The following is a 27,048-nucleotide window of genomic DNA, read 5'->3' on the forward strand; positions in this document are numbered from 1 at the left end:
AGCTTAGGTTTTCTTCGGTTTCTTAGCCTCCACTGAGGTGCCTTTTAAATCTTTTAGAAGAAGTCCATTTCATTGGCTGTTTGTCAAGCACCAGAGTTCTGGATAATGAACTGTCAGAACAGCAAATTCTCAACACTGAGCAGAGCCGTCCTGGGAAGCAGAAGCAAGGGGTACTGATTTTGTGGCAACACTGGAATGTCGATGCTTCTTCTGCTTCATAAATTGTTTAAATAGAAAGCAAACTTTAGAACCTCTCCAACACAATATATCTGTACAGTGACCAGCTGGTTGTCCAAATCACTACCAAAGGCCTCATAAACCCCAACCATCCAGATATTGACGTGGTAAGAAGCCTGGGCTGCCTATTATAAGCATTGCTATGAATGGGAACGTGTTGAAAATATACCTATCCAAATATCAACCTTCTGGCAATTAACATGTGCACAGACATTTATGTGGACTTCAGTGGCACTACTAAGAGGTAGTACAGGTATGATAAGTATTTTAACATTACACCAGCCATGCATGGATCAAAATTTGGCTGGTTCAGCAGGGACCGGCTTAAGTTCAATCCATATATGGGCACCCTGATTGTGCACAAGTCAATTTATCGATTGACTATGTATAACCAGCCTATCAGGTTTTTCCTAAATGATTAGTGGCGCTGGCTAAAGCGGGCAACACTAATGCTTGTGTCCTGCCGGCAGGGAAGGCTCCCTGTCAGCAGAAATCAATAGTGCTGTGGGAGGGATTCCCCCAATAACACTGACTGTGTTGATGGGGGAATCAAGCAATTTCTTTCCTTCAACCAATGGCAGAAGGAAAAACAATTACTTAATCTATGGCCTGCCTTAGTACCTTAGAAACCTGTCGAATGGGTGCATGGGCTTTTGATACAGTCCTGATGATTGGCAGAGGCAAAGTCGCCTCGGTGCATGTTGGGATACTGTATAAAAGCCAGGAGCACATGTGCTCGTGGTCTTTCAGCTGGATAGCGGAGTCCCGCTCCGAGCTCATAACTATACTCTCTCACTAGCACCTACCTAGGAGGGTGCTTCACTTATTTATCTACAAGTTTGGTGCAATACACTGTTCAGGGAGGGACATTTCTTATAACCCCCAAAAGAGGGCTACAATTCCAAAATGGATACACTAGAATAAATGTTTTAGATTATATGCTAATCAGGAGATCAGGACATCTGGATCCACTGGTTCATTTATTCGTTATTGCCATTACAGCCCCGTAATTACATTTATTTTACATTATGAGAGAAATCGACTAGATAAATAAGAATCCTATGATATATCTCCAGGGTCCAGGAGACCCCTATACAACAGGAATCTGCGCTGGATATCAGGAGACGGATCGGATATCGATGAAAGAAAGGAGTAACAGCCAGCACCCCAGAGACCCTGGAGATATATCATAGGCGCAATATCCTCGATATAAAGGTGAGAGTTTAGCACACCTAGAAGTGGCACAAGGTGGAGGAAATAAAGTCACTATATCTACGTTAAGAGCGTCTAAAATAAGAAAAGGATTGGAATATATATTTTGAAAGAAGTTTTGGACTCTTCTTATATAGACTTTTTTAAAGATTGTATTGGTGCACATTTTTTACTGATTGAATACAGTTTTACTACATTGTTTTACAAATCGTTTTATGAATAAGGTGATTTTAGAAAGCACCCAGCACTTTTTATGAGCACTATTATATGTGTGTCACAATAGAAGTTGTATATTCACTTTAAAGAAATATTATTTATCCATCGATTTATGTATTTATATATCAGATCAACATCTTGAAGAACATATCACTTTTTTCAGCAGGAATAATTTTATATACACCTACTGAAAGATTGTATTAACATGCCTTATGATATTTCAGATATATATTTCAGTTTATGCCCATCCTGTGATGAAATGTGGGCCCTTGCATTTACATCGTAACGAGCTAGACGGACAACCATTCATAACAACCTTGGACAGCAGACAGCTATATAGATGAAAAGACATTGACATGTTCAACACTTTTCCATTCATTCATTCAGACACTGAACGAGTTAAGGCTTAGCATTTAGATTACAAGACATTTTGCATAGAGACTGACACCACCATAAACAATTGACAATTGCTTACATTAAAACAGACAAGCTGAACACAAGACGGACCGATACTACAACAAAACACCTCATATTGACACAAATGCATAGGGAAACAAAGCCTTTCATGTACAGTTTTTCTATTGTCAAATTGACCAGTAAAGTGTAAACCAGTTAAAGCAGTTTTTTCCCGCTCAAACATGCTTTAAATATGAGCTTCACCTGCAATAAAATTAGTTGTGACTGCGCTAAGTTTGAGTGCTGTGTGTCGTCATAACTCCCGGCCGGACGAGGGTGAATTCACTATCTAGAAAGGGGGGTTAGCAACTGAAGGGCTGTAATATCATCGTGATTGCCTCCTGACAAGATTTGAGCTAACACCTACCAAGGAGACACCACAGATATAATTTTCAGAATTTCTTAACCACGTTCATCACAAACACCTGGCATTAATTTGATTTAATTTATATTGTTTATACACATCTTTCACACTTACCCTTTACCTTAAAGCGCACTACTACCCCCACTATAGAACTTGTTTAACTGTTGAGTATCAGTACCAGTGGTGCAGCATTAAGGAATTTACATTACCCCTGACAGCGCAGGAACCACACACACCTTTTGCTATAGCCCAGTAATTAAAAGGTAAAGACTTTAAGACCGTCTCCAAGCAGCATGGTGTTCCTGTGACTACAGCTTAAAATTTTATTAAGAATGTTAAGGTCATGGGAGTGTAGCCAACTTCCTTGGAAATGGTTGCAAGAGGAAAATCAACCTGGGATTCAACAAAAGAATAGTGCAAATGGTAGACAAAGGGCCAAAGAAACTTTCAGAGAGGTACAAGCTGAATTCAAAGGAAAGGTACTTCAACTGCTTTTTAAACAATACTGGAAGGAAGAATCCACGGATTGAAATTAAAATAAAATAAAAGCTAGACCGGAATATGCTAAAAGGCAGATAGCTGTCCCCCTATTTTCTTACTCGGCCAGAGGTCCTCTTTCACATAAAACTGGTCCCAGTGGCGGAGGGGAGAGGTGCCCCCCCAGGTGCCGGTGCCATCAATCTGGTCCTCTGAGGTGCTGTGCAGAAAGTCGAGTTGGGGCAATATGGCCCCCACTCGACTCTATGGCCTTGGAGGACTGGAGCAACGTCACATGTCGCTTCCGCCCAACGACCTTAAAAGGGCCCATTTTTCTCTTTTTGACCCCAGATCTCACATTAAAGAGGATCTGTCCTGCTTATTTCTATTACAAGAGATGTTTACATTCCTTGTAATAGGAATAAAAGTGATCAATTTTTTTTTTTTTTAAAGGGACAGTGTAAAACTAAAAAATAAAAAGGTAAAATAAATAAGAAAAAAATGTAAAAGCACCCCATCCCTCCAAGCTCACGCGCAGAAGCGACCGCATACGCAGGTTGCGCCCACACATGTAAGCGGTGTTCAAACCACACATGTGAGATATCACCTCGATCGTTGGAGCGAGAGCAATAATTCTATCCCCTGGACCTCTTCTGTAACTGTAAAATGCTAACTTGTAGAAAGTAGAAATTTTGAAAGCATTGCCTATGGAGATTTTTAAGTACCAATGTTTGTCGCCATTCCACGAGCGTGCACAATTTTGAAGCATGACATGTTGGGTATCTATTTAGTCAACATAACATTATCTTTCACATTATAGAAAAAAACTGGGCTAACTTCACTGTTTTCTTATTTTTAATTAAAAAAGTGTATTTTTTCCAAAAGAATTGCGTTTGTTAGGCCGCTGCCCAAATAAGGTGTGACAAGTATTGCAACAATCTCCATTTTATTCTCTAGGGTCTCTGCTAAAAAAAATATATATTATGTTTGGGGGTACTAAGTAATTTTCTAGCAAAAAATACTGATTTTAACTTTTAAACAACAAGTGTCAGAAATAGGCCTGGTCCTTTAGTGTTTAAGGCCTTGAAGGGCAGTAGAAATACCCCCCAATTACCCCTTTTTGGAAAGTAGACAGCCCAAGGTATTTAGTAAAAAGGCATGGTGAGTTTTTGGAGTTTTAAGTGTAGCAATATTTCCAGGCATTGGGCCTGATGTGGGTCTGCCATTGTTACCGGTAAGACTTGCAACATATTGAAGTTGAAAACCCAAGTGTGAGAGCTGAGACAATGACCATTCCAGCATCTTTGGTTTGTTTTGTTTATTTTATAATGGGGATGGGAGAAGGGAATGAGTGGGATACTCCTCTGGCTCAACTAGGTTTAACTGGGACACTTTGTACAAAAGATGCCTGTTAGCGCTGTCCTGACTCCAGCTGAATGCCGACCAACGCTTCCTGGCGATTGAGATACTGTTCTGCTGAAAGTGCTGAAACTTCGACTTTAACTCCTTGGTAAACTCAGAAGATCCTGGACTGTACCAATCCTTGACTCTTGACACTCCTGCGTATGACTCCCTCCAGCCCTTCACTGACTGAGGTAGCTCCTTGTTACTACATGTGTTGCTGCTAACTCCCAACACTGCACACTTGACTCTTCAGGGCCCAACCGCTGGCGCCCCCTCTACACTTCCAGGGTCCTCTCACTAGGCAACCCCCTTAACACTTCAGGGTCCTTTCACTAGGCAACCCCCTTGACACTTGCAGGCTCCAGGATCCCTGGGACCTTCACCGGAGTGGTCCCCTCTACACTAGGCAGACCCCCAGGGGCAGTTCTCAGTACTCACGACCTTGGAAGGTTTTCCTGGAGCTGTAGCCCTCTTCCTCCGCTGGTCCTCGGCACACTGAATCCTCTCTGCAGCTCAGCTCAGCTCTCCCTTCTGGATTCTCAGGCAGCCACCCGAGACACCCTATCCTTCTGACAGGAGGGGACACAGCCGTACTCCCCCCTCCTGGGACTCTGCTTCCCTGTTCCCCCCCAAACTTTTACCCACTCCCAGAATCCTCTGCGGCAGAATCTGCCTTCTGGGGTAGATACAGGCCTGAATGGGCCACTGATTGGGTTTCTTCCACTGCCCAATGAGAATCCTCTCATGGAGCCAGTGGGGCACACCTGGGAGGTATGACAGTCCAGCTGAAAATCATGGCCCTGCTGTTAGGCAGCCAAAGCCCATTATGCTTTTACCTAGCACCTACCTTGTAGGGTGCTACATCTACCCCACACCAAATGGAGTCAGGTCCCTCTGACTCTGAGGCAACCGCCTCCTCTCAAAAACATTGGCCAAAAACTCAGGAGTATCCAAAAAACCTGGAAAGGGAAAAACAAATGTAGCACTACCCCCGTAGGAGCTGCTGATTAGATTATTGGGTCTACGCCCTGCCTAACAACCCTCGGAATTGGCTCGAACCCTCCATAGGCACAACTGACCCAGAACAGGACTGGAATACCAAATGGCTACACAGATTGGAATATAACACTTCAATAAATAATAATGACCTGTTACCTCTCTCCAGCTGTAGTCCTGCTGGGTGACACAATGGGACAACACACAGGATTGTGTTAAGTTAAAGCTTAATTTACTATGTATAAGAATGAAACAAGTGAGGTACAATGAAATATGGCTCTTTAAGGAATTACATGTACCAACTTAGAAAGATAAAAGTACTCCCACACTCATGTATAATAAATGCCAGACACAGTACCAGACAGGTAGGCCTATCTGAGTCCCACATGTGGTTCCGCTGTTTCTTCTCTATATCTTCGCTAGCAACGTTGGTGCACTCGCGATTTGTAATCCACATTTAGGATGGATGATGAAAAGAGAGAATGGCAGCAAACAGTTAGTAATCACCGCGGGGTGTCTGTGCAGGTTTGGCGGTAAAACTTCTGTGGGAAATGTACTGGGCCACCCGATATATTGCCTTCTACTACTCTAAGGCTAATCCTGACTAAAGTTACTTCTTTGGTAGATAGAGTCAGTTTTTGGGCAGGTGCCCTCTCACCAACAGGACTGTGTCCCAGGAACCCTCCGCTGCAGTCTCAGTCTCCGGCCTCTGTCACCAGCCGCGCTAGGTATTGGTGGTGGATGAGTCTGGTCTCTGCAAAACATCGATGGGACCTCCAGGAGGGATCCTCTACTGGAGATGAAACACTGCAGCTTTGTCACTTCAGGCCCAGGAGTTTTGGCCTAGCATGCAGCATCAGCCCACCGCGCTGGCTTCCTGCTTGTCTCACTGTGTCTTTCCCAAGAGAGTGAGCCTGGCCCCTCCCTTCCTTTATAAAGCTTCCCTCAGAAGGCTGAGCAGTGAGGCAGTGCACCCTGGTACTCCCAGAGAATTATGGATGATGTAGTCTGTTTATACTTCCTGACAGGAAATCACATCACAGGAAATCCCAGATCAGCTGCAATGTGTCATTTTGGCCACTAGATGGAGCCGAGTTCCTTCCAAATGTCAAACAGTCATCTTTATGCATATGAAACCTCGCTACACAAATGTACAAATAAATTATGGTGGAAAAATATAGCTTTACATACTCTGTACAAATATACAAACATTTTAAGGTGCATGAGAACTGATGCACCCCCCACCAAATGAACATGCTTGGTGGAGACCACAAAGAAAAATACAATACACATTTCCTAACTAACTAGATCTAGGATGATCCCACCTGTAGAGAAAAATGGAAGCAACTTTTGGGAAAATACAAGACTAACTATCTAGACAGTTGAGTGGAAAGACCCTCCTTTTGACTCTAAGGGCGACCTTTCCACTCACTTCCCTGACTGTCTCAGCTGACCAGTATTTTGACTCGCCGGGGTCCACTCTTTGCCGATAAGAAGTCTGTACCCTGTCACTGGCTAACTATGCAGAGTCCTTTGATGAAGTGAAAAACACAGCGCCCTCTTGCTGCCTTTCTAAGTACTTCTTGAAGGAACAGGGCAAGTCACAGTTCTGTATGACCTGCAGTCCTGCTGAGTCAGGTAAGCAACACAGGGGTCCTGTAGGGCACCCCCACCAAAGTTCATGGACATACTTGAAGTTTGCAACAAACATTATTTTCTCTTTTATCAAAACAGTGGATGACTTCCCACACAGTTATTTGTAATCCACAGAGACCCTGGCCGTTGGCCCAAGGGGTCTAGCATAACAACATTCTTTCCAAGACCCTGGCCCGATGGCCCACAGGGTCTGCATTAAACTTGAACACTTTCAAACTTTTGAATTCAGCATTATACTTTCAAAGTTCCTTGGTCAGTTGTGATAGCCAGCCGGCCAACACAGTTTTTTTAGCTCTTGAAATTTTTAGACGAGACACTTGCTTCCCTCAAATATAATAGTCAGGGTTAGGGACCTGAACATATACTGTACACCTCGCTCATTTTTGACCCTGATGGACCAGGCATGACCTGATCCATCCGGGTGACGGACTTTTACTCTGTCTATATAAATGGAGCGCCGAAAAGTTCCACTGAGCTTTCACACTGTCAAATGTTTCCTTTAACTTCTCTTCCGGGAAGTCCCTGTATGGCTTGGGGACAAACAGGAAATCCCAAATTATTTCATCACACCAAAAGTCCCGGAATTTTTCCACCATCAACATCACCTCTTTGGGTGCATACAGATAGTCATATCCATATTCGTGTGCCACTTTCTTCTGTAACCATCTCTGCATGTGAGACAGCCGGGGGAGAGTCCTCCTGCTACCTCTCCCCTTTGGAGAAAATGGAGTGTACACTCTTTGTATCATATTCTAATAGGCCGCATTCTGGTCTCTGGCCCTGGCAATTTTTTCTGGAGGGGTGAGGTCTGGGATCCTTTCAACATAAGCATCACAGAACGCCAATTTCTGAGCCAAGTCCCCCCTCTCCATGGCTTCCTTAGCCTCTGTGTCAACTGTTACTGCCACGTCAGGACCTGGGGAGCTGCTCCCAGCTTCTGATCCCCAGTCCCACTCAGTTTCATCCATGGACCTGAAAGTACTGAAATAACGGGGACCCGATGGGTACAGGGCATTTTTCTCCCTCACTACTAGTGCTGGTGGGTGAGGCTTGAATCTCTTTAAGATTTTCAGGCTGCTGGGTGCTAATTGGGGCGGATCCTGCCATGGCTGCTGAGGTAGTTATGTCCTCCGGCCAACCCTCTGGTCACCGGTGCAGGCATGGATCCCCTCCCAATGGAACTCTGCGACCGAGTCCCCCTTCCACATATTGCAGGCCCACTAACTGCTGGCAGGGCCTCTAACTGCATCATCAGACGCAACATGCCCCTCCCGCCTCCGTGGAAGAACTTGGATTCAGTCCCGGTCACCTCCTGTGTGAGTCCTGATTCCCATGTAACACATAACTTCTTGGGTCAGCCCTCACTCTTTTCTGCCTGTAGCAGCAGATAACTACACTGCCCAAACTGGACCCACGCTTGTACTCTTAAAATAACAGTGACACATTGAGGACATACCGCTCCTAGGAACTCCGGGCCGCTTCCAGTGCACAGCGTGAGTCCGCCTTCCGATACCATCCGGATACCGGTATCCCAAACTAGGGACGGAGTGGGCTGGTGGATCTGCACCAAAGTTCTGCCTGGCAGAGTCTTCACCCATGGTGGCAGGGATAGCAGGTACACTCTTGGTTTCGCTCACGAACGACATGCTCCTTTCTCCTACACGTGTCTCCCGCACAGCCACACCCAAAGGAGGGGATATTAATAGGGTCCCCTTGGTCACTCCTGATTTGCTTGGTGTTCCTACTGTCTCCACCCTTTTGCCATATTGGGCGATGACTCCTCCTGCTAGGCAGGTCTACACGTGGTGCGCTTTCCCGCTCGGTGCTGTAACTCTTCCCCTGCCATGCTCTTCTACTGTAGCTCACAGGGAAGTAGCCGCCAAGCGGATCAGGTCACTTGCCAGACATGCATCCACTCTTCTCAATTGCACTAGGGCCACAACTGCATCTTCCTTCACTTAAACCAGCTGTCCCTCCTTGCTAATATCCCACTGTCAGTTGCACGGTCGATCGTTCTCTTCCTAGCCACACATGTGCAATTCACATCTTCCATACTGTCTCCGAGGCTAGCCCCACTGCCCCTCTCGGCATGGTCGACTACGATCCTCACAGTATCGGTGCAATCAATATACATAATAAATGTCCCACTGTCAAATGCATGTTCAACATCAGTCCACATAGCTTGCACGTACACCTGGCCCCTGGCACCTCTCTTCCCGTGCCCCCGGCCTCCATCTTCACCGTCCCCAACGGGACCTCTTCCTGTTAAGCAGTTGCAGCATTTATGCACTTTGACCCATTTTCTACCTGCTATCCATTTTCTAACAGCAGAATACATTTCATAGTCCATATCAAAAGTGCTCATCAGATTGCAGGTTTTACTTGAACATTTGCGTTGCCACGAGCAACCCTCCATATGCACTTCTAGCTTCATCCCACTCTCCCTGCCTCCCACTAGAGCAGTACAGTGTCATATGACTGGTGTGACAGTGATCAGGGACATTGACTGGTGACAGTATGTATATATTTAAAAAAAAAAAAAATCAATTTTTTTTATTTTTTTTTTTTTTACTATTTTTTTATATACTGTGTGTACTGGAGTGATCAAGATTTTTTTTCACTATGACTGATGATCTGATAATAATATATCTGATAATAATATATCTTATAAGCAATCATTTTTGTGAATGGCATTCATTTATATGCCATTGTGTTGGCTGTGATTGGTCTACTATGATTTGCCCCTGTACCATGTGATCACTGTGACCAATCACAATGAATGACTATGAATGAAAGCCATTGCGTACTATAGACATGTAATCACTGTGATTGGTCAAAACAATCACATTGTAACAGGGCCAGCACAGTACGACGATCAGTCACAGCGGGTGACAGATCATGCCGCTGTGTGCCCCCTAGGGTGGGGACGAGGCATGCAGCTGGAGGACATCATATGACGTCCACTCAGGATAGTAGTGCTCCCACCTGGCGTATTGTAAAAGGAAAAAAAAATGCAAGAACTGCATTTACCCAAACCACCTCAGGTTATGTTGCCTTCCACAGGATAATGACCCAAAACACACAGCTAAAAAGGCTCAAGAATGGCAAAGAACAAAACACCAAACTATCCTGATGTGGCCTATGGAAGGAGCTGAAACATTCAGTTTGGCATCCTTCAAACTTGGGACATATGGAGCAGTTTGTTCAAGAAGAGTGAGCCAAACAACCTGTTGGCAGGTGCAGAAGATTTATTGAGAGCTAAAGAACGCACTCTAAAGGTTATAACATAAAATATTGGGTTACTGGTCCCACCATTTCTGTCCATGCCATTTTCATTTTTTTTATCATTTAAAATAGTCAGTTAAATCAAAAATAAAAGACTGATTTTCATTAAATATGGAATAAACTATGATGGATGACAATTTCTTTAGTCAGCTTCAAGTTGTTTTAGGAAAAAATGTGGTTTCCTCTTTTTTCATTGAAGGGTACCAACAAATTAGTCCACATCTGTATGTTTTATCCACCTTGCAATGTACCTGTTAAACTTGCTAGTAAATGTGACTACTCCAAGAAGAGTCAAATTCCTAACACAACCGCATCCTCTTTGGGTATCATAACCAACTGCTATTCTGACAGTGTCTAATTACTCTCTGTGCTGGCCCAGATATTCTGCTCCTCCCTACATAACTTTTTATGTGAATGAGTAAAAAGGGAATATTATAGAGCAGGTATCTCCAAACAAAGGCCCTCCAGCTGTTGCGGAACTTGATGTCCCATGAGGCATTGTAAAACTCTGACTGTCACAGGCATGACTAGGCATGATGGGAATTGTACTTCCTGAACAACTGGGGGGGGGGGGGGGGGCAAGGTTTGAGTGAGAGCTCTGCTGGGGCTGCTGATACCAGATCCAAGATGGTGATGACCAGCAGCAGTCTCAGGGCTTTTGGATGTCTACACAAGTTAGGTTTTTACAGGCAAATAACATGCATAAAATATTTTATGGACATAATTGTTCTGGTGACAGAGTCTCTTTTTTATCATATAATAAGCATGCTAATAATGACTCTGTGCTTTTAGTGCAGTAAACAGAAACATTCGGAATGTCATAATTCATTAACTGTAAAGATATGTAAATGTTAAACATTTCCCTGTGTCACCCATAGAGCATTCATAAATTGTTATCTACTGTATGTACTGCTTTATTCTTGGGAAACAATCATTGCTAGGAAGTTCAAAAAGTTTGAAGTGGTTAGTGATATCAGGGGAGTGTGGTTAATCTTTAGAATCAATAGATTATCTCCCAAATGCAACAGTAATAAACATTTTTAGTACAGTGAGGAAAGGTTAGAACCTCTCTCAGATGTTCGTCGTATCAGTCTTCTGATGCTTGTTGCCTTCAAATGTCCATCCCAAAAACTTTTTTTTTTTTTTTGTTGATAGAGTGGGAAGGCTAAGGATGCTGTCAAGTTTTATTGCTATCCAGGACTGCATTAGATAGATTTCACCAAACTTCCTGTTCTGCTAACATGAGACAGAAAGTGAGGGGAACATTTTCAACAGGGGCACAGTGAGCAATACAAATCTGGCAAGGATTTTAGCTTTTCTCATCTCTACTAAAAAACTGCATGTCTGTCTTTCCCCTTGGACTTTTATCCCCATTTCAAGGCTGTATAAATGTTACTAGAAGAACAGGAAGGAAGGAGAAATCCCTCGAATAGAGTCCTAGATAGCAGTAAAACCCGACAAAACTGCACGTCTGTCTTTCCCCTTGGACTTTTATCCCCATTTCAAGTCTGTACAAAATGTTACTAGAAGAACAGGAAGGAAGGAGAAATCCCTCGAATAGAGCCCTAGATAGCAGTAAAACCCAACAAAACTGCATGTCTGTCTTTCCCCTTGGACTTTTATCCCTATTTAAAGTCTGTACAAAATGTTACTAGAAGAACAGGAAGGAAGGAGAAATCCCTCGAATAGAGCCCTAGATAGCAGTAAAACCCGACAAAACTGCACGTCTGTCTTTCCCCTTGGACTTTTATCCCCATTTCAAGTCTGTACAAAATGTTACTAGAAGAACAGGAAGGAAGGAGAAATCCCTCGAATAGAGCCCTAGATAGCAGTAAAACCCAACAAAACTGCATGTCTGTCTTTCCCCTTGGACTTTTATCCCTATTTAAAGTCTGTACAAAATGTTACTAGAAGAACAGGAAGGAAGGAGAAATCCCTCGAATAGAGCCCTAGATAGCAGTAAAACTCAACAAAACTGCATGTCTGTCTTTCCCCTTGGACTTTTATCCCCATTTCAAGTCTGTACAAATGTTACTAGAAGAACAGGAAGGAAGGAGAAATCCCTTGAATAGAGCCCTAGATAGCAGTAAAACCCGACAAGCATTTTTTAACGCTCCCTCACTTTTTTCAAAATAAAGTTTGGTGTAAGCAAACACTTTAATGTCTGGGATGGCAATACAACCTACTGCCAGTCCTCATACCTCTCCACTGTTTCTAAAACTTAAAAAAGATATTTAACAATATAAAAATTCACAATAACAAAATCACAAAAACTGTAGAGAACAATGCACAAAAGACTACATGCAGACATGGGATCTGTTTTCTGGAATGCCTGGGACTTGTTTTCTAAAAGGGCTTTTCAATCATTTGGAAAACAATACCTAACGACGTATGTTTCTGAATACAGTACTTATCTTCTATTTATCTTAAAATTCTTGTCCAATGGGATTGTTTGGCTGTACTTCCATAGTTGCCAATGTTCCCAGAAAACTCACAGGCACCTTCTTTCAGTAGCAAAAATGGTGATGTTACATGCCACCTGTCTCAGCAAACAACCCAAGCCTAGTGGGACGTTTTGCAGGACATGATGGGTTTGGATAGTTTCCAGTATGGGATAATGTAATCAAATACTTGCTGCACAGTTAACTAGAGTGATATAGGTTGAGCCCCAACCCACCTCTTGAGCCCAAGAGCTGCTTTACCAACTCCACCCAAGATAGACAGATAGATAGATAGATAGATAGATAGATAGATAGATAGATAGATAGATAGATAGATAGATAGATAGATAGATAGATAGATAGATAGATAGATAGATAGATAGATAGATAGATAGATAGATAGATACCTTAAACTCACCTTCCAATCTCAGAACATTTTCCGGCATCTGTAGCTACAGCTGCCTTTTCATAGATCTGTGCGCTCTGGGTAGTCTCCTTGGGTTTCGAACGCAGTCCAAAAAACAATCCCAAGAACAAAGCAAGTGCAACCAGTACAATGAACAGAAATCCTATTATAAGATGGCGACTCCGCATGGCGCTGTGAATGGAGGAATACAAAAGTAGTATTGAAAATTCATATCATCCCTCTTTGAATTTAATTGTAATAACAGTTATGATGATGCTTTACTCTATGCAGATAGCTGTTATTCTCTCACACCCTGGATCTATAGGTTTATTCCATTAAACTCTCCCTTTGTGCTCATGTTACCATTAATAAAGCAGGAGAGGTGCAGAGACACTGGGCCTGAGCTGTGTTCTTGCAGCATGAACAGACAGTCTCTACTTGACACTACTTGAAGCTGGCAGCGGTTTCCTGGCCATCCCCTGACTCAGAGGGTGCCAGCGATGCCGTCAAACAGGGCACAAAAATCCATTTTAAAAGAGGCCTGATTTGGAAGCAGTTTATCTTTGGTCCTTCTCGTTGGTTATTAAATAGCAAAATGTTCCCTTCAACAAAAGACTATACATCTTTCTGATTTTCATCTGGAGAAACAAACACAATTAACCACACAATAGTGGGGAAAAAAATCTTGCATGCAGTTCAGTAAAGCACTTTTCACCAAAGAAAAGGCATATGAAATGTCACTTTGGTATTTAAACATATCAGATGATATTACAGATCCGTCATCTCAGACAAGGATGGCATATATCTGTAGATGTCACTATTTAAGGCCTTGGGCCTACTTCTTTTAATATAGATTGCAGCATTTTCAAGTAAAGCTATCATTAATTTAAGCACAACACGGACAACAGGTACACACAGACAACTCTGTACAACTATGTTATGCTGACATTTATACTGAACCTGTGGGTAAAAGTAAATTACAATGCTAGCAGCCATATTAGGCAGCTGGTTATCCTCACAGCATAGAGCTATTAATGCATTAACTCTCCTCATAGTGATGCAATATGCTCTATGACTCAATACTACTGTTTGCCATTGGTGTGTGCAGCCTATTGCATTAAGGTGTGCACCCCAAAACACAAACATACATGCATGTGTATCAGCAGAGCAGTGGACGGTGTCAGTAGAGCACAGATTAGTGTCAATAGCCCAGTGGATGGTGTCAGAAGTCTTTTTACTTTATTATTTTTTTTACATTATTATTATTTTTTAATTTTTAGGAGCCCCATTATGGGGCTTTGGTGAAATATCAAGGGTTTAAACAGACCCCTAATGTCTCATTTTTGAGACAGAGAAAGAAACTGAGGACAGAGATTCCCCACTCAATCTCACTGGACACCTGCCTGTTGTGCACAAGACAGCCTATCAGAAGCACAGGGAAAATAATAATGCACAAGTCAGCATTTAAAGAGAAACTGCAGTCTGCTCACATAATTTATAATAAAATCATTTTGCCACTCTGAAGCTTCCCTCCAACCCCTTTGCATTTTATTTTATATATTCTGTGATTCTGTACTTGTCAAATACAGTCAGGTCCATAAATATTGGGACATTGACACAATTCTAATTTTTTTGGCTCTATAATGGATTTGAAATTAAACAAACAATATGTGCTTTAACTATAGACTTTCAGCTTTAATTTGAGGGTATTTACATCCAAATCAGGTGAACGGTTTAGGAATTACAACAGTTTGTATATGTGCCTCACACTTTTTAAGTGACCAAAAGTAATGGGACAATTAGCTGCTCAGCTGTTCCATGGCCAGGTGTGTGTTATTCCCTCATTATTGCATTTACAAGGAGCAGATAAAATGTCAAGGGTTAATTTCCAGTGTGCTATTTGCATTTGGAATCTGTGGCTGTCAACTCTCAATATGAGATCCAAAGAGCTGTCACTATCAGTGAAGCAAGCCATCATTAGGCTGAAAAAACAAAACAAACCCATCAGAGAGATAACAAAAACATTAGGTGTGGCCAAATCAAATGTTTGGAACATCCTTAAAAAGAAAGAATGCACCGGTGAGCTCAGCAACACCAAAAGACCCGGAAGACCACGGAAAACCACTGTGGTGGATGACCAAAGAATTCTTTCCCCGGTGAAGAAAACACCCTTCACAACAGTTGGCCAGATCAAGAACACTCTCCAGGAGGTAGGTGTATGTGTGTCAAAGTCAACAATGAAGAGAAGACTTCACCAGAGTGAATACAGAGGGTTCACCAGAAGATGTAAACCATTGATGAGCCTCAAAAACAGGAAGGCCAGATTAGAGTTTGCCAAACAACATCTAAAAAAGCCTTCACAGTTCTGGAACAACATCCTATGGACAGATGAGACCAAGATCAACTTGTACCAGAGTGATGGGAAGAGAAGAGTATGGAGAAGGAAAGGAACTGCTCATTATCCAAAGCATACCACCTATTGTATTTATTGATGATGTGACTGCTGATAAAAGCAGCAGGATGAATTCTGAAGTGTTTCGGGCAATATTATCTGCTCATATTCAGCCAAATGCTTCAGAACTCATTGGACGGCTCTTCACAGTGCAGATGGACAATGACCCGAAGCATACTGCAAAAGCAACCAAAGAGTTTTTTAAGGGTAAGAAGTGTAATGTTATGCAATGGCTAAGTCAATCACCTGACCTGAATCCGATTGAGCATGCATTTCACTTGCTGAAGACAAAACTGAAGGGAAAATGCCCCAAGAACAAGCAGGAACTGAAGACAGTTGCAGTAGAGGCCTGGCAGAGCATCACAAGGGATGAAACCCAGCGTCTGGTGATGTCTATGCATTCCAGACTTCAGGCTGTAATTGACTACAAAGGATTTGCAACCAAGAATTAAAAAGTTAGATTAATTTATGATTGTTAATCTGTCCCATTACTTTTGGTCCCTTAAAAAGTGGGAGGCACATATACAAACTGTTGTAATTCCTACACCGTTCACCTGATTTGGATGTAAATACCCTCATATTAAAGCTGAAAGTCTGCAGTTAAAGCACATCTTGTTTGTTTCATTTCAAATCCATTGTTGTGGTGTATATAGCCAAAAAGATTAGAATTGTGTCGATGTCCCAATATTTATGGACCTGACTGTATGTTGCAGAAATCTCCCTCCACTAAGTCTGGCTGCAACCATTTTAACCGTGGGCAGTTGAAGCTGCTGCCTGTTCACTTCCTGGATTTACACAGAGGCACATACACATATATACAGACAGACACACTCACACCACTGCTTGCCTGCACATGTCTCCTTTCTTGAATACTCATGGATCTCTGCAGTCTCCTGTTATTTCCGCTCTCATCCAGCCCCCCCAGCTCTGCAGGTCTAATTGACTCTCCTATGACTCACCCCTCCTCCCTTGCTGGGAGTAAGAAAGAGAGCTGTGCATGATGTCATTAGCCTAGGCTAATTACCAGACAAGAAAAAGGAAGTGGGCTGTGTAAGGTATTTACTGGCAGAAAAAAAATGTTTTACTGTCCCAAGTTAAAACAACAAGGGTAGAAGATTTAATAGATGAAAAAATGACTGAAGGTCAGCTTTAAAAAATGCCTGGCTGGTGCTTGCAGGCTTAGTAGAGAATTTGTACATTTTGAAACACTTCTTATGATGCCACAATGTTTTTTTCAGTACACGGGAGAATGGGGAACTGGGGGAGTAGTAACAGGAACACCAGACTCTACTATCTCAGGAAGAGGATTTGATACACATTAGAGCTCAACCATCAGCTATCTCTAACAAGTAGAGAGATAAATGTGTACCTACTGCAGTGGGTCAAGTTGGAGGGTGTGGGGTTCTCTTCCATCAACAGGTACTCCCTTTACTGGAATGTGAGACATTGTATAGTGAAGAATATACACTCAGCGGCCACTTTATTTAGGTACACCTTCCAAGTACTGGGCTGGACCCTATTGCTTTCAGAACTGTCTTAATTCTTCATGGCAAAGATTCAACAAGGTGTTGGAAATATTCTTTAGAGATTTTGGTCCTATTGACATGATAGCATCACGCAGTTGCTGCAGATTTGTCGGTTGCACATCCATGATGTCAATCTCCCAGGCAGGATGGATCTATACTTTCATGTTGTTTACGCCAAATTCTGACCCTACCATCTAAATGTCGCAGCTGAAATCAAGACTCATCAAACCAGGCAACGTTTTTCAAATCTTCGATTTTGAATTTATGTGAGTCTGTGTAAGTTGTAGCATCAGTTTCCTGTTCTTAGCTGACAGGATTGGCACCTGGTGTGGTCTTCTGTGTTGTACGTTCAGAGATGGTATTCTGCATACCTTAGTATTAACGAGTGGTTATTTGAGTTTCTGTTGCCTTTATATCATCTCAAACCAATGTGCCTATTCTCCTCGGACCTCTGACATCAAAAAAGGCATTTTCACCCACACAACTGAAGCTCACTGGATATTTTCTCTTTTTTAAACCAATTTCAGTAGATTTGCAGTTTTTGAAATACTCAAGATCAGCCAGTCTGGCATCAACAACTATGACACGTTCAAAGTCACTTAAATAACCTTTCTTCCCCATTTTGATGCTGGGTTTGAACTTCAGCAAGTTGTGTTCACCACGTCTAGATGCCTAAATGCATTGAGTTGCTGCCATGTGATTGGCTGAGTAGCAATTTGTGTTACCAAGCAATTGAACAGGTGTACCTAATAAAGTGGTGATAAGTGTATGCATTCCCTCCATTTAACATCAAATGTTATTAATGGTCTGTATATAATAATAACATACCAGGAGACATTTTTTTATGCTTCATAACATGTAAAAAATTATCTAGAGTTATTAATAAACCGTTACTAAACCTAATCCTAAACTGTCCACACGCAGTTTTATCCACTGAAATATAATGCATGGGCAGTTTCAAAAACTTGACTGACAGGTGCAGCATGTGTGGACGTTCAGTACTTCCCGACCGCCGCAAGTAGATTTACTGCGGCGGTCAGCCCCGGCCAGGCAGAGTGACGTTAATTAACGTCACTAGCCTGGGAGGGTCTGGGGAGCGAGCGCGCGCCCGCGGAGGCGCGCTCCCGCTCCCGCGCGGTCACGGACTCCCCCGCGCGTGTGACTGGCGGACCCGATGTCCGCCGGTCACTCGGCGATCGTCGGGGGAGAGGGAAAAAGTCAGGCGGCTTGTGTAAACAAGCCACCTGTCATTCTCCTCGGTGTAAAAACACTGATCACACGGATCTACTATGTAGATCCGTTGATCAGTGTCCTTACAGCTCAAGCCACAGCCAATCACAGTAGAAAGCACGCCCCTAGGGACACACACAGCCCCTCCCTTCCAAATAAAGTTAACCCCTTCACTACCAGTGTATTTTTACAGTAACAGTGCATATATATAGCACTGATTACTGTAGAAATGTCACTGGTAACCCCAAAAGTGTCAAAAATGTCAGTCAAGGGTCCGATCTGTCCGCCGCAATGTCGCAGTACCGCAAAAAAAAAATCACAGATCGCCGCCATTACGCGTTAAAAAAAAAAAACAACAAAAATGACAAAAATCTTTCCCTTTGTTAGTAAACGCGATAACTTTTGCGCAAACCAATAAAAATACGCTTTTTGCGATTTTTTTTACCAAACATAGGTAGGATAAAACAAATTGGCCGAAAATGTTAAAAAATTTTGATTTTTACATTTTTTTGGGGGGGAATTTCATATAAAAAAAATGTGAAAAATATTGTTATTTTTGCAAAATTTACGCTCTTTTTTTGTTTATAGCGCAAAAAGTAAAAAGCGCACAGGTGATCAAATACCACCAAAATAAAGCTCTGTTTGTGGGAAAAAAAGAATGTCAAATTCGTTTAGGTACAGCGTCGCACGACCGCGCAATTGTCCGTTAAAGTCACGCAGTGCCGAATCGCAAAATACCCCCTGGTCGTTTAGCAGCCAAATCCTCCGGGGCTTAAGTGGTTAAACCCAGAGGTATGGGCTGAATTAAGGATTCTGGGAGCCCCTTCCCACTCTATTGTGGCCATGGCTGGACGACACACATACCATTATTATGTAATTTGTGTAATATGAAAATAATATTCATGAAACTTATGATGGCTAAAGTGCATAAAAAGTGGAGTCTTTTCTCACTACATTAAGTCTGGAGGTTTTTCTCTCACCGATGGGAATGGAGATCTGGCATTGGCTGATGATGACGCATTTCAAAACTAAATGAAGAAGCGCAGGTAGGTCTGTTACTATATGTTAGCTTGTGTCTAAATGACTTATGTTTAACTGTACCTTGCTCTGAATTAAAAAGTTCGCTTAGTTTGTGTTTTTCAGGAGGAAAACACCCCAACCGTGTTGGCTGAATAAGTGAGATAAGAAAATGGGATTTTTGACTTAGCATAAAATTCATTTCTCTGATGTTCATTGACAGGCACAACTCGTGTTCTTCATAATCATTGGGGTATACTGCCCCCTACAGGAGTAGGCAGAAAAATAATCTGGTTACGCCTTTGGGCAGTCCTAGGGGGTATACTTTCTCCCCCTGCTATAGGTACTCAGTTTAGTTACTAGCAGTGTCAGAAGAATTACAACTCCACAGAGGGGTGGGTGCTGTGTCCATCAATGCACATCAGAGAAATGCATTTTATGGCAAGTCAAAAATCCCATTTTCTCTTTTGTTCATTGATGGACACAGCTCCTGGTCTTCGTAACCATTGGGACGTCCCAAAGCAGGGTTAAACACGCGGGGTGGGAACAGCAGAAAAATTCCCAAGGCTAAACAGTAGCCAACCAGGCAACAGGAGCTCAACCAAAACAACTGGAGCGAGCCCACCTGAAAAAAACCATAATACACCCTCGAAAAGGATCAGGTCCTCTAAATAGCAGTCTGCAAAACCTTGTGGCCAAAGGAAACATCCGCAGATGCCAACACATCTACTTTATAAAACTGTGAAAGTGTGCACCGACGACCAGATGGCCGCCTTGCAAACCTCTCCTCACTGACGCCTGATGACAGAAGTCCCAGGAGGCACTAAGCGCCCAAGTAGAGTGCACCTTAACAGGAAAAGGAGAAACCTGACCTTTGATGGAATAGACCTGAATCACTGTCTGTCTGATCCATCTGGAAATGGTCGCAGAGGAATCAGACAACCCTTTCTGAGGCCCATCCGTGAGCACAAATAGTGAGTCTGACTTCCTGAAAGACTCTGTAGCTACCAGGCACACCCTAATTGCCCAGACCACATCCAAGGCATGCAAGGCAATTTCCTTTGGATGTTTAGGCCTGGGACCCACAATGCCACAATGGTTTCATGCAAATGAAAATCAGAGACGACCTTTGGGAGGAAGGACGGACAGGGGAAAAGAACCACATCTCTGTGAATCACCAGGTAAGGTGAATGACAGGATAATGCCACCAGTTCCGAGACCCTGCGCACAGAGGTAATAGCTACCAAAAAAGCCACCTTCTGAGACAGCGTAAGCAAGGGAATCTCCCGAAGGTTTTCAAAAGGAGGCTTCTGGAGGACTGAAAGCACCAAATTGAGGTCCCAAGGCGGCAACGGAGACCACACTGGAGGAACCAAATGTCCGATACCCTGAAGAAAGGTATGCACCAGGGAGTGTGTGGCCAAGGGTCATTAAAAGAGGAGGCCAAAGCCAACACCTGGCCCTTGATGGTACTCAAGGCCAATTTCTGTTCAAAATTGAACTGTTGAATGAAGGTCAAGATTCGAACCACCGAGAAGGAGCCAGGATGAACCTCAAGAGACTCACACCACACAATGTACATCTTCCACCTACGATGGTAGATATACATAGAAATAGTTTTCCTAGCTTTTAACAGTTTAAGAATTACAGACTCAGATAAACCTCTATCCTTCAGCACCTGGCGTTCAAAAGCCAAGCCGTCAAAGCCAGAGACTGTAAAGCAGGAATGAAGATTGGTCCTTGGGACAGCAGATCCTCCCCGAGAGGAAGCTTCCAAGGAACGTCAGCAATCAGCTGCACTGGATCGCCATACTAAGCCCGGCGAGGCCAGTCCTGAGCCACTAAGATGACCGGAATCCCTTCTGAATTGATCATGCGTAGAAGTCTTGGCAGAAGGCGTTAATCAGACGATACTGACCCCACGGGGCAACCAGCATGTCTGTGACATCCGCAATGCCCCTTCCGAGATGCAACTGATGAAACATGTCTGGATAAAGGGACCACTCCCCTTGGTCCAATGCCTGCTGACTGAGAAAATATTCCTGACAGCTTTCCAGACCGGGAATGTGTACGTCGTAGAGGGCTGTAGCAAACCGTTCTGCCCACCTTAGAATGCCGGCTACCTCCAGAGCCGCCAGGACACTTCTTCTGCCCCCCTGTCTGATTGAATGCGCACTGGGTATCCCTGAAGATGATCCGTCCAATGGTCCAGGCACAGTCTGATCACTCAGAGTTCCAAGACATTGATCGGCAATCTGGACTCTTCCAGATCCCCTGAGCAGAATGTTTGACGAGGACGCCTCCCCAGCCGGACAGGCTGGCATCCGTGGTGACCACTGTCCAATACAAGGGGAGGAAGAATTTTCCCAGACAAAAAGTGCCGGAGAATGAAGTCACCATATCAGGGACTCCTTCGTTCCCCGACTCAGCAAGATCTGATTGTCCCATTTGGCTAGAATCTCCCTTTGCAGGGACCTCGTATTGATATGTGCAAACGGAACCGCCTCAAAGGTAGACGCCATCAGGCCCTGGATCAGTCAAGGCCTTTTTAGAAGTCTGGTCCGTAGACCAGCATTTGACCCAGACAGAGAGCAAAGCCACTAGGGGAGCTGCATCCAAAGAGGCATCATAGATAAACTGCAGCCCCTGGACCAGCTGGTCCACCAGCTCAGCAAAGGCAAGGGGGAGCTGTTCACCCTCCAGGTCATGGTGTAAAAGCCTAACCCACTTTGTCAGAGTTTGCGACACCAGGGCAATGGAGAATACCAGCCTCAGGGCCAAACCAGACAGAGTGTACATATTGCAGGCCACAGCCTCTGCCTTCCTGTCAGCCGGATTGTTAAAGGTCGGGGACTCTTCAACCAGAATCATGGTTGCCTTATTCAATCTTGAAACCGGAGTGTCCACCACCGGTAGAACAGTCCACTTCCTAATAAGGGACTCCTCATAGGGGTAATGCCTAGAAAATCGTTTAGGAACCCCAAGGTGACGCTTTGGTCATCCCCAGTCTTTAGCGACAGTTTAGTCAAAATAGGTAGGGAAAGGAAACACCTTTGCCACTCTGGATGGCTTGTGAGTGCTAAAGGGAACCTGCGCCTCCGTCGCAGCTGCATCCTCCATCTTTAAAGTCTCACACACACCGATACAATCAGTGCATCCACCAGTGACTTTTCGTGCGCGGTTGCAGATGTGGAGGAATCATCCTTACAATCAGAGGATTCCGGGCTTGTGGTTGCAGACCCAGCAGGGTGACCCACGTCCGCAGCGGCCGAATCAGATTCAGGATCTGATGAGACAGATGGAGGCAAAGGAAGGCGGGAGGCGCTTTTGCTAGCTGTCACCCGAATGCCACCTCCACCTGGGACACAAAGGACTCCAGGACCGCCGTCAGTGCAGTGATGGATGGTTGGGACCGGGAGGGTCCCACAGCCTCAGAGAGGGGATTAGGAGGTGAGATGTGCTCCGAAGACTCAATGAGTCACCAGAGGGACCCCACAAAAAAGGTGTAAAAGACTGCAAGGGACAACCCCCACTGTGCTGGCAGCACCACATGTTCACCAGGCACAAAGCACCAAGCAATCCTCAGCAGAGAGGGAGAGAACCCCACCAGACTCACCACACAGCAGAAACAGGCACCTGCAGCCACCAGGATAATCTGTGTTGCACATGCGGTGATCAGGAAGTAAAAAGATCCAGCACCAGGGGATGAGGAGGGGCTCTCACCTCCGAAATTGCCGCGCCACAGGGTTCCACTGTCACTATTTTCAATGGCAAACCACTGCAAAATGGCCACTGGACTACACAAACATGGCCGTCGTGCATAGAAACACACAGACTACAACAAATTGTCTACGAGGCTTCCAGGGACCCAGGAAGGAACCCTAGGCCTCAAGGACAGACCCAGGCAGGACATGGGGCCCTGGCAGGAGCCCCCACCAGGTACAACCCCCCCCCCTGCAGAGTCGATCATCCGGTCGCGGGTGGCGCACCCCCCCAGTCCCCATATCTAGTATAGCGCCCTGTCCCCACCCCCCAAGAGGTGGACCAGACCACCTAAACAGCCCCAGAAAAAGTGGAGGGGGGGGTAGGATGGGGTACAGATGAAAGGGGGGTTCCTAACAGGATGGACAGGAACAGGGGGGTCCGACTATTCCAAGGAGGGCCCACGTCCACCCCAAAACCCTCCAGGGGGAGAGGGGGGACAGCTACTCACCATACCAGGAACTGGGTGGGCACTTCTCCAGACAGAATATCTCTCCATCGAAATGGGGGGGCTGTCAGGCAGGAGGAACGCTGCGACTCGGGACGAGACCCAGTCGTATGCGACCTCGCAAGGCATTTAACTCGCAGGCCAGCCCCCGTCCAGTGGGGCTATGTCGTGGCCGACCTAGCGCGGAGCTGAGGTCTGCGTGCGCTCGCTGGCCAGACTGGGCTGACCACTGTATCTAGATTATCCAGCCCATTGCCCAGTCTGGCAGTTGATTGTAGATTTCACAGGAAAAATTCCGGAGAACAAATGTATATCAAAAAAGAAAAAATTTGCCAGGACCAGAGATTCAAGCAAGGAATTCGGTCCTTACTCCTGACTAGGCAGAAAAAGTACCTATAACAGGGAGAGGGAGTATACCCCCTGGGACTGCCCATAGGCGTAGCCAGATTCTTTTTCTGCCTACTGTTCTACTCCTGTTGGGGGCAATGGTTATGAATATCAGGAGCTGTGTCCGTCAATGAAGGAAAGAGAAATTGTGTTAACCTTTGTTGCTACCCTGCTATTTAGTTGCCATAAGAGTGATTTTATAAGGAAATGTCATGTTTAAGTGGTCTTGTTTTCTCTCTGTGTCTCATGAGTGACAGTAACTGTGTGCTGCGAAATTTGCTGCTACCTCGCAAATTACCACTCCGCTTGCTTAATTGTCTGGTCAGAAGTGTATTATGCTGTAGAAATTGAAAGTTGCCACGGAGCCAACAGATAAACTTTTAGGGCCCATTCACACCAGAAACTCCACAAAACTGCGCATTTTCAACTAAGTGCTTGATGCGCACTTGAATGTGTTTTGCATGCGTTTAGTACTGCATTTGCAGTACATTTTGCTATATGGTCTTGGCTTTCTTGGCTTAATACAGTTGTACAGCTGTCGCAATGCTTTGCTTAATGGCTGTGAGAAAAATTATACTTTTGTCCCATTTGGCAGGCAGTACTGCCACCAATTATGACCCATTCAAGTGCCCTGCTACCGCATGCAACAGCAGCACTGTGCTGTGGGCTTTTCAGGCTTAAACCAGGCAGTGAGGAGGCAACATATCGTCTCCCAGCTGCATGTCAACCACCTCTGAAAAGTTATCCACTATGGGTTGCTTTTCAAAGGGGACAGCAAAGGCTAATGCCAGTGTAAACAAGCCATTAGGCCTAGCTTACATGGGATTCAGCTTGTATGAAAGCAGTGCAGGTAAATCTATATTGTTTTCTGCCTACCAGAGAGCAGGATCTGTTAGTGATGTCTGCTCATTGTGCTCAGGATGCAACTCATTCTGTCTAGAGAGTGTTTCACACTGGTCCAATAGGGAGGCATGTTGGACAGTGGGAGGAAACCTGATGAATGGGAGCATAGACTTTTGATACAGTCCTGATAATTGGCAGAGGGAAAGTGCCTCGGTACATATTGGGATACTGTATAAAAGCCAGGAGCACATGTGCTTGAGGTCTTTCGTCTGGATAGCGGAGTCCCAGAGGAAGGTTGATGCGATGGCTGCTTCCTCCTTTGTAGAGGTGCCATGCGGCCTCAGGGGGTCGTCCTAAGGGCCTGGGGAGTAGCAGTGAGTAACTGAATACGGAGGTCCACAGGAGCTGACTGAGAGGGGAGACACTGAAGGATCTGTCTCTGCAGTACAGTGAGTACAGAAACATGTGTCAAGGGGCCTGACCTGAGGGGGGCCACCCCTGCTCCTAGGATAGTCAGCGAACAGGTGGCGGTTGAAAGGGGATGCTACTGAGAGTGTCCTGAAGATGTAGTGAAGAGCAAGAGACTTAACCCTTTCTACACTTGTGGCAGTGTGGATTAAGCAGCCTAGCTGTTTACAATCAACCTAGAAGGCCTGAAGAAAGAAGTCCTCAGCTAATGTGAATAGTTCAAACTGGAGTATCCCACTATTCCCTTCTCCTATCCCAGTTCCAAATAAACATAAAAAAACCAACACCCCTAGACTAAGGTGACTAGATTTTCAAAATTAAATCCGGGGACGTATTTTTCTTTTTTTGGCAAACGGCACAGGACTGCATAATGCACAGAGCGCTGGGCACAGGACTGTATAATACACAGAGTGCTGGGCACAGGACTGCATAATACACAGAGCACTGGGCACAAGACTGCATAATACACAGAGGGCTGGGCACGGGACTGCATAATACACAGAGTGCTGGGCACAGGACTGCATAATACAGAGTGCTGGGCACAGGACTGCATAATACACAGAGCGCTGGGCACAGGACTGCATAATACACAGAGCGCTGGGGACAGGACTGCATAATACACAGAGCGCTGGGCACAGGACTACATACTACACAGAGCACTGGGCACAGGACTGCATAATACACAAGAGTGCTGGGCAGGGTTCAAAGGTTTGCTATGCACAGAGGACACTTCTGCCTCCACATCCATAGCTCAGCTCTGCACCCCTCTCTCACAGATTATCTCTGCAGCCACCTCTTAGCCCTTCCCCACAACAGCTAAACTCTCTAAAGCCCCGTACACACGTAGCGATTGTCGGCCGGACGATCGGCCGTCTTTTGTCCGGTGCTGTCCTGTCGGTTGAAAAGTGCTAAAGACTGCACACAAATTTTGTCGGCCAACAACAGCCGACTGCAGAAGTGATGTCATGTGATGGTTAACTTTCCGTGTGTTTTTTCTTCTCTGAGCATGCCTAGTCTTGCTCATCTGCTGTTTGTCGGCCAAATTCTGTACTGACTGAGGAACAATCGGCCGTTCTGGTGTTGGCCAACAAAAATTTTAAAGCCTGCACAGCAGATTCTGTTCGGCCGAAAAGTCGCAGTCGATTGTCGGAAGCATCATACTAACAAGCCGACAATCGGCCGATCGGACGTTGACCGAATTTTTATGGCCGACAATCGCTACGTGTGTACGGGGCTTAACTCTCCACACAGCTGCATCAGCTCTGACCCCTGCTCCCTCACTACCCTCACCTGTGTACAAACAGACCACCTCCCATCTGCTCACCTCCCAGTCTCAGCCCTATACACAGTCAATTTTTTGGCTCTGCCTCTCCTCCACTGAACAGCAGCAGGAGCAGCATTGAAATCATCCGAGCCACCAGGTTGTTTCTCAGCCAGCATGGGATGCCCTGTCTACGTTAATCTAGTCCTGAATCCGGGGACAATGTCCTCATTCCGGACTCTGTCCCTGGAAACCGGGGACATCTGGTCACCCTACCCTAGACTGTTTATTTGTGTGACGAGTCATCAGGAGCAAGGAGGGATCAACGAACTATATCTCAAGGAAACCGTGTGCTGCTAATCAGGGGAGCCCGTCAAGTCATTAATCAGCAGGCTCTTCGGGGACAGTGCTACATACGTTTCATCTCGCTATTTAACAGCTTTTGGCAAACCTCAAGCAGCTTTATTAAAGCTCCTATAACACCCGTCCGCTCCTGTTTGGAAA

At 44.8% G+C, this 27,048-nt stretch overlaps 1 protein-coding gene across 4 annotated transcripts in view; it reads right to left on the reverse strand.

Annotated features, from left to right (window-relative positions):
- GGT1 (gamma-glutamyltransferase 1) overlaps nt 1-27,048 on the reverse strand; it is a 247,420-nt gene that overhangs the window by 108,638 nt on the left and 111,734 nt on the right. For 3 of the 4 annotated variants that reach the window (XM_082255909.1, XM_082255907.1, XM_082255910.1), the window contains exon 2: nt 13,163-13,342. In XM_082255909.1, the coding sequence (XP_082112035.1) occupies nt 13,163-13,338 (176 nt within the window). In that variant the 5' untranslated portion in view covers nt 13,339-13,342. Of the gene's footprint in view, nt 1-13,162; nt 13,343-13,513; nt 13,573-27,048 lie in introns of those variants that run through there. The other variant, XM_082255908.1, reaches the window with a different exon arrangement.

The sequence above is a fragment of the Pelophylax lessonae genome (genome assembly GCF_965119305.1).
Source record: "Pelophylax lessonae genome assembly, chromosome: 1".
NCBI classification, from domain to species: domain Eukaryota; kingdom Metazoa; phylum Chordata; class Amphibia; order Anura; family Ranidae; genus Pelophylax; species Pelophylax lessonae.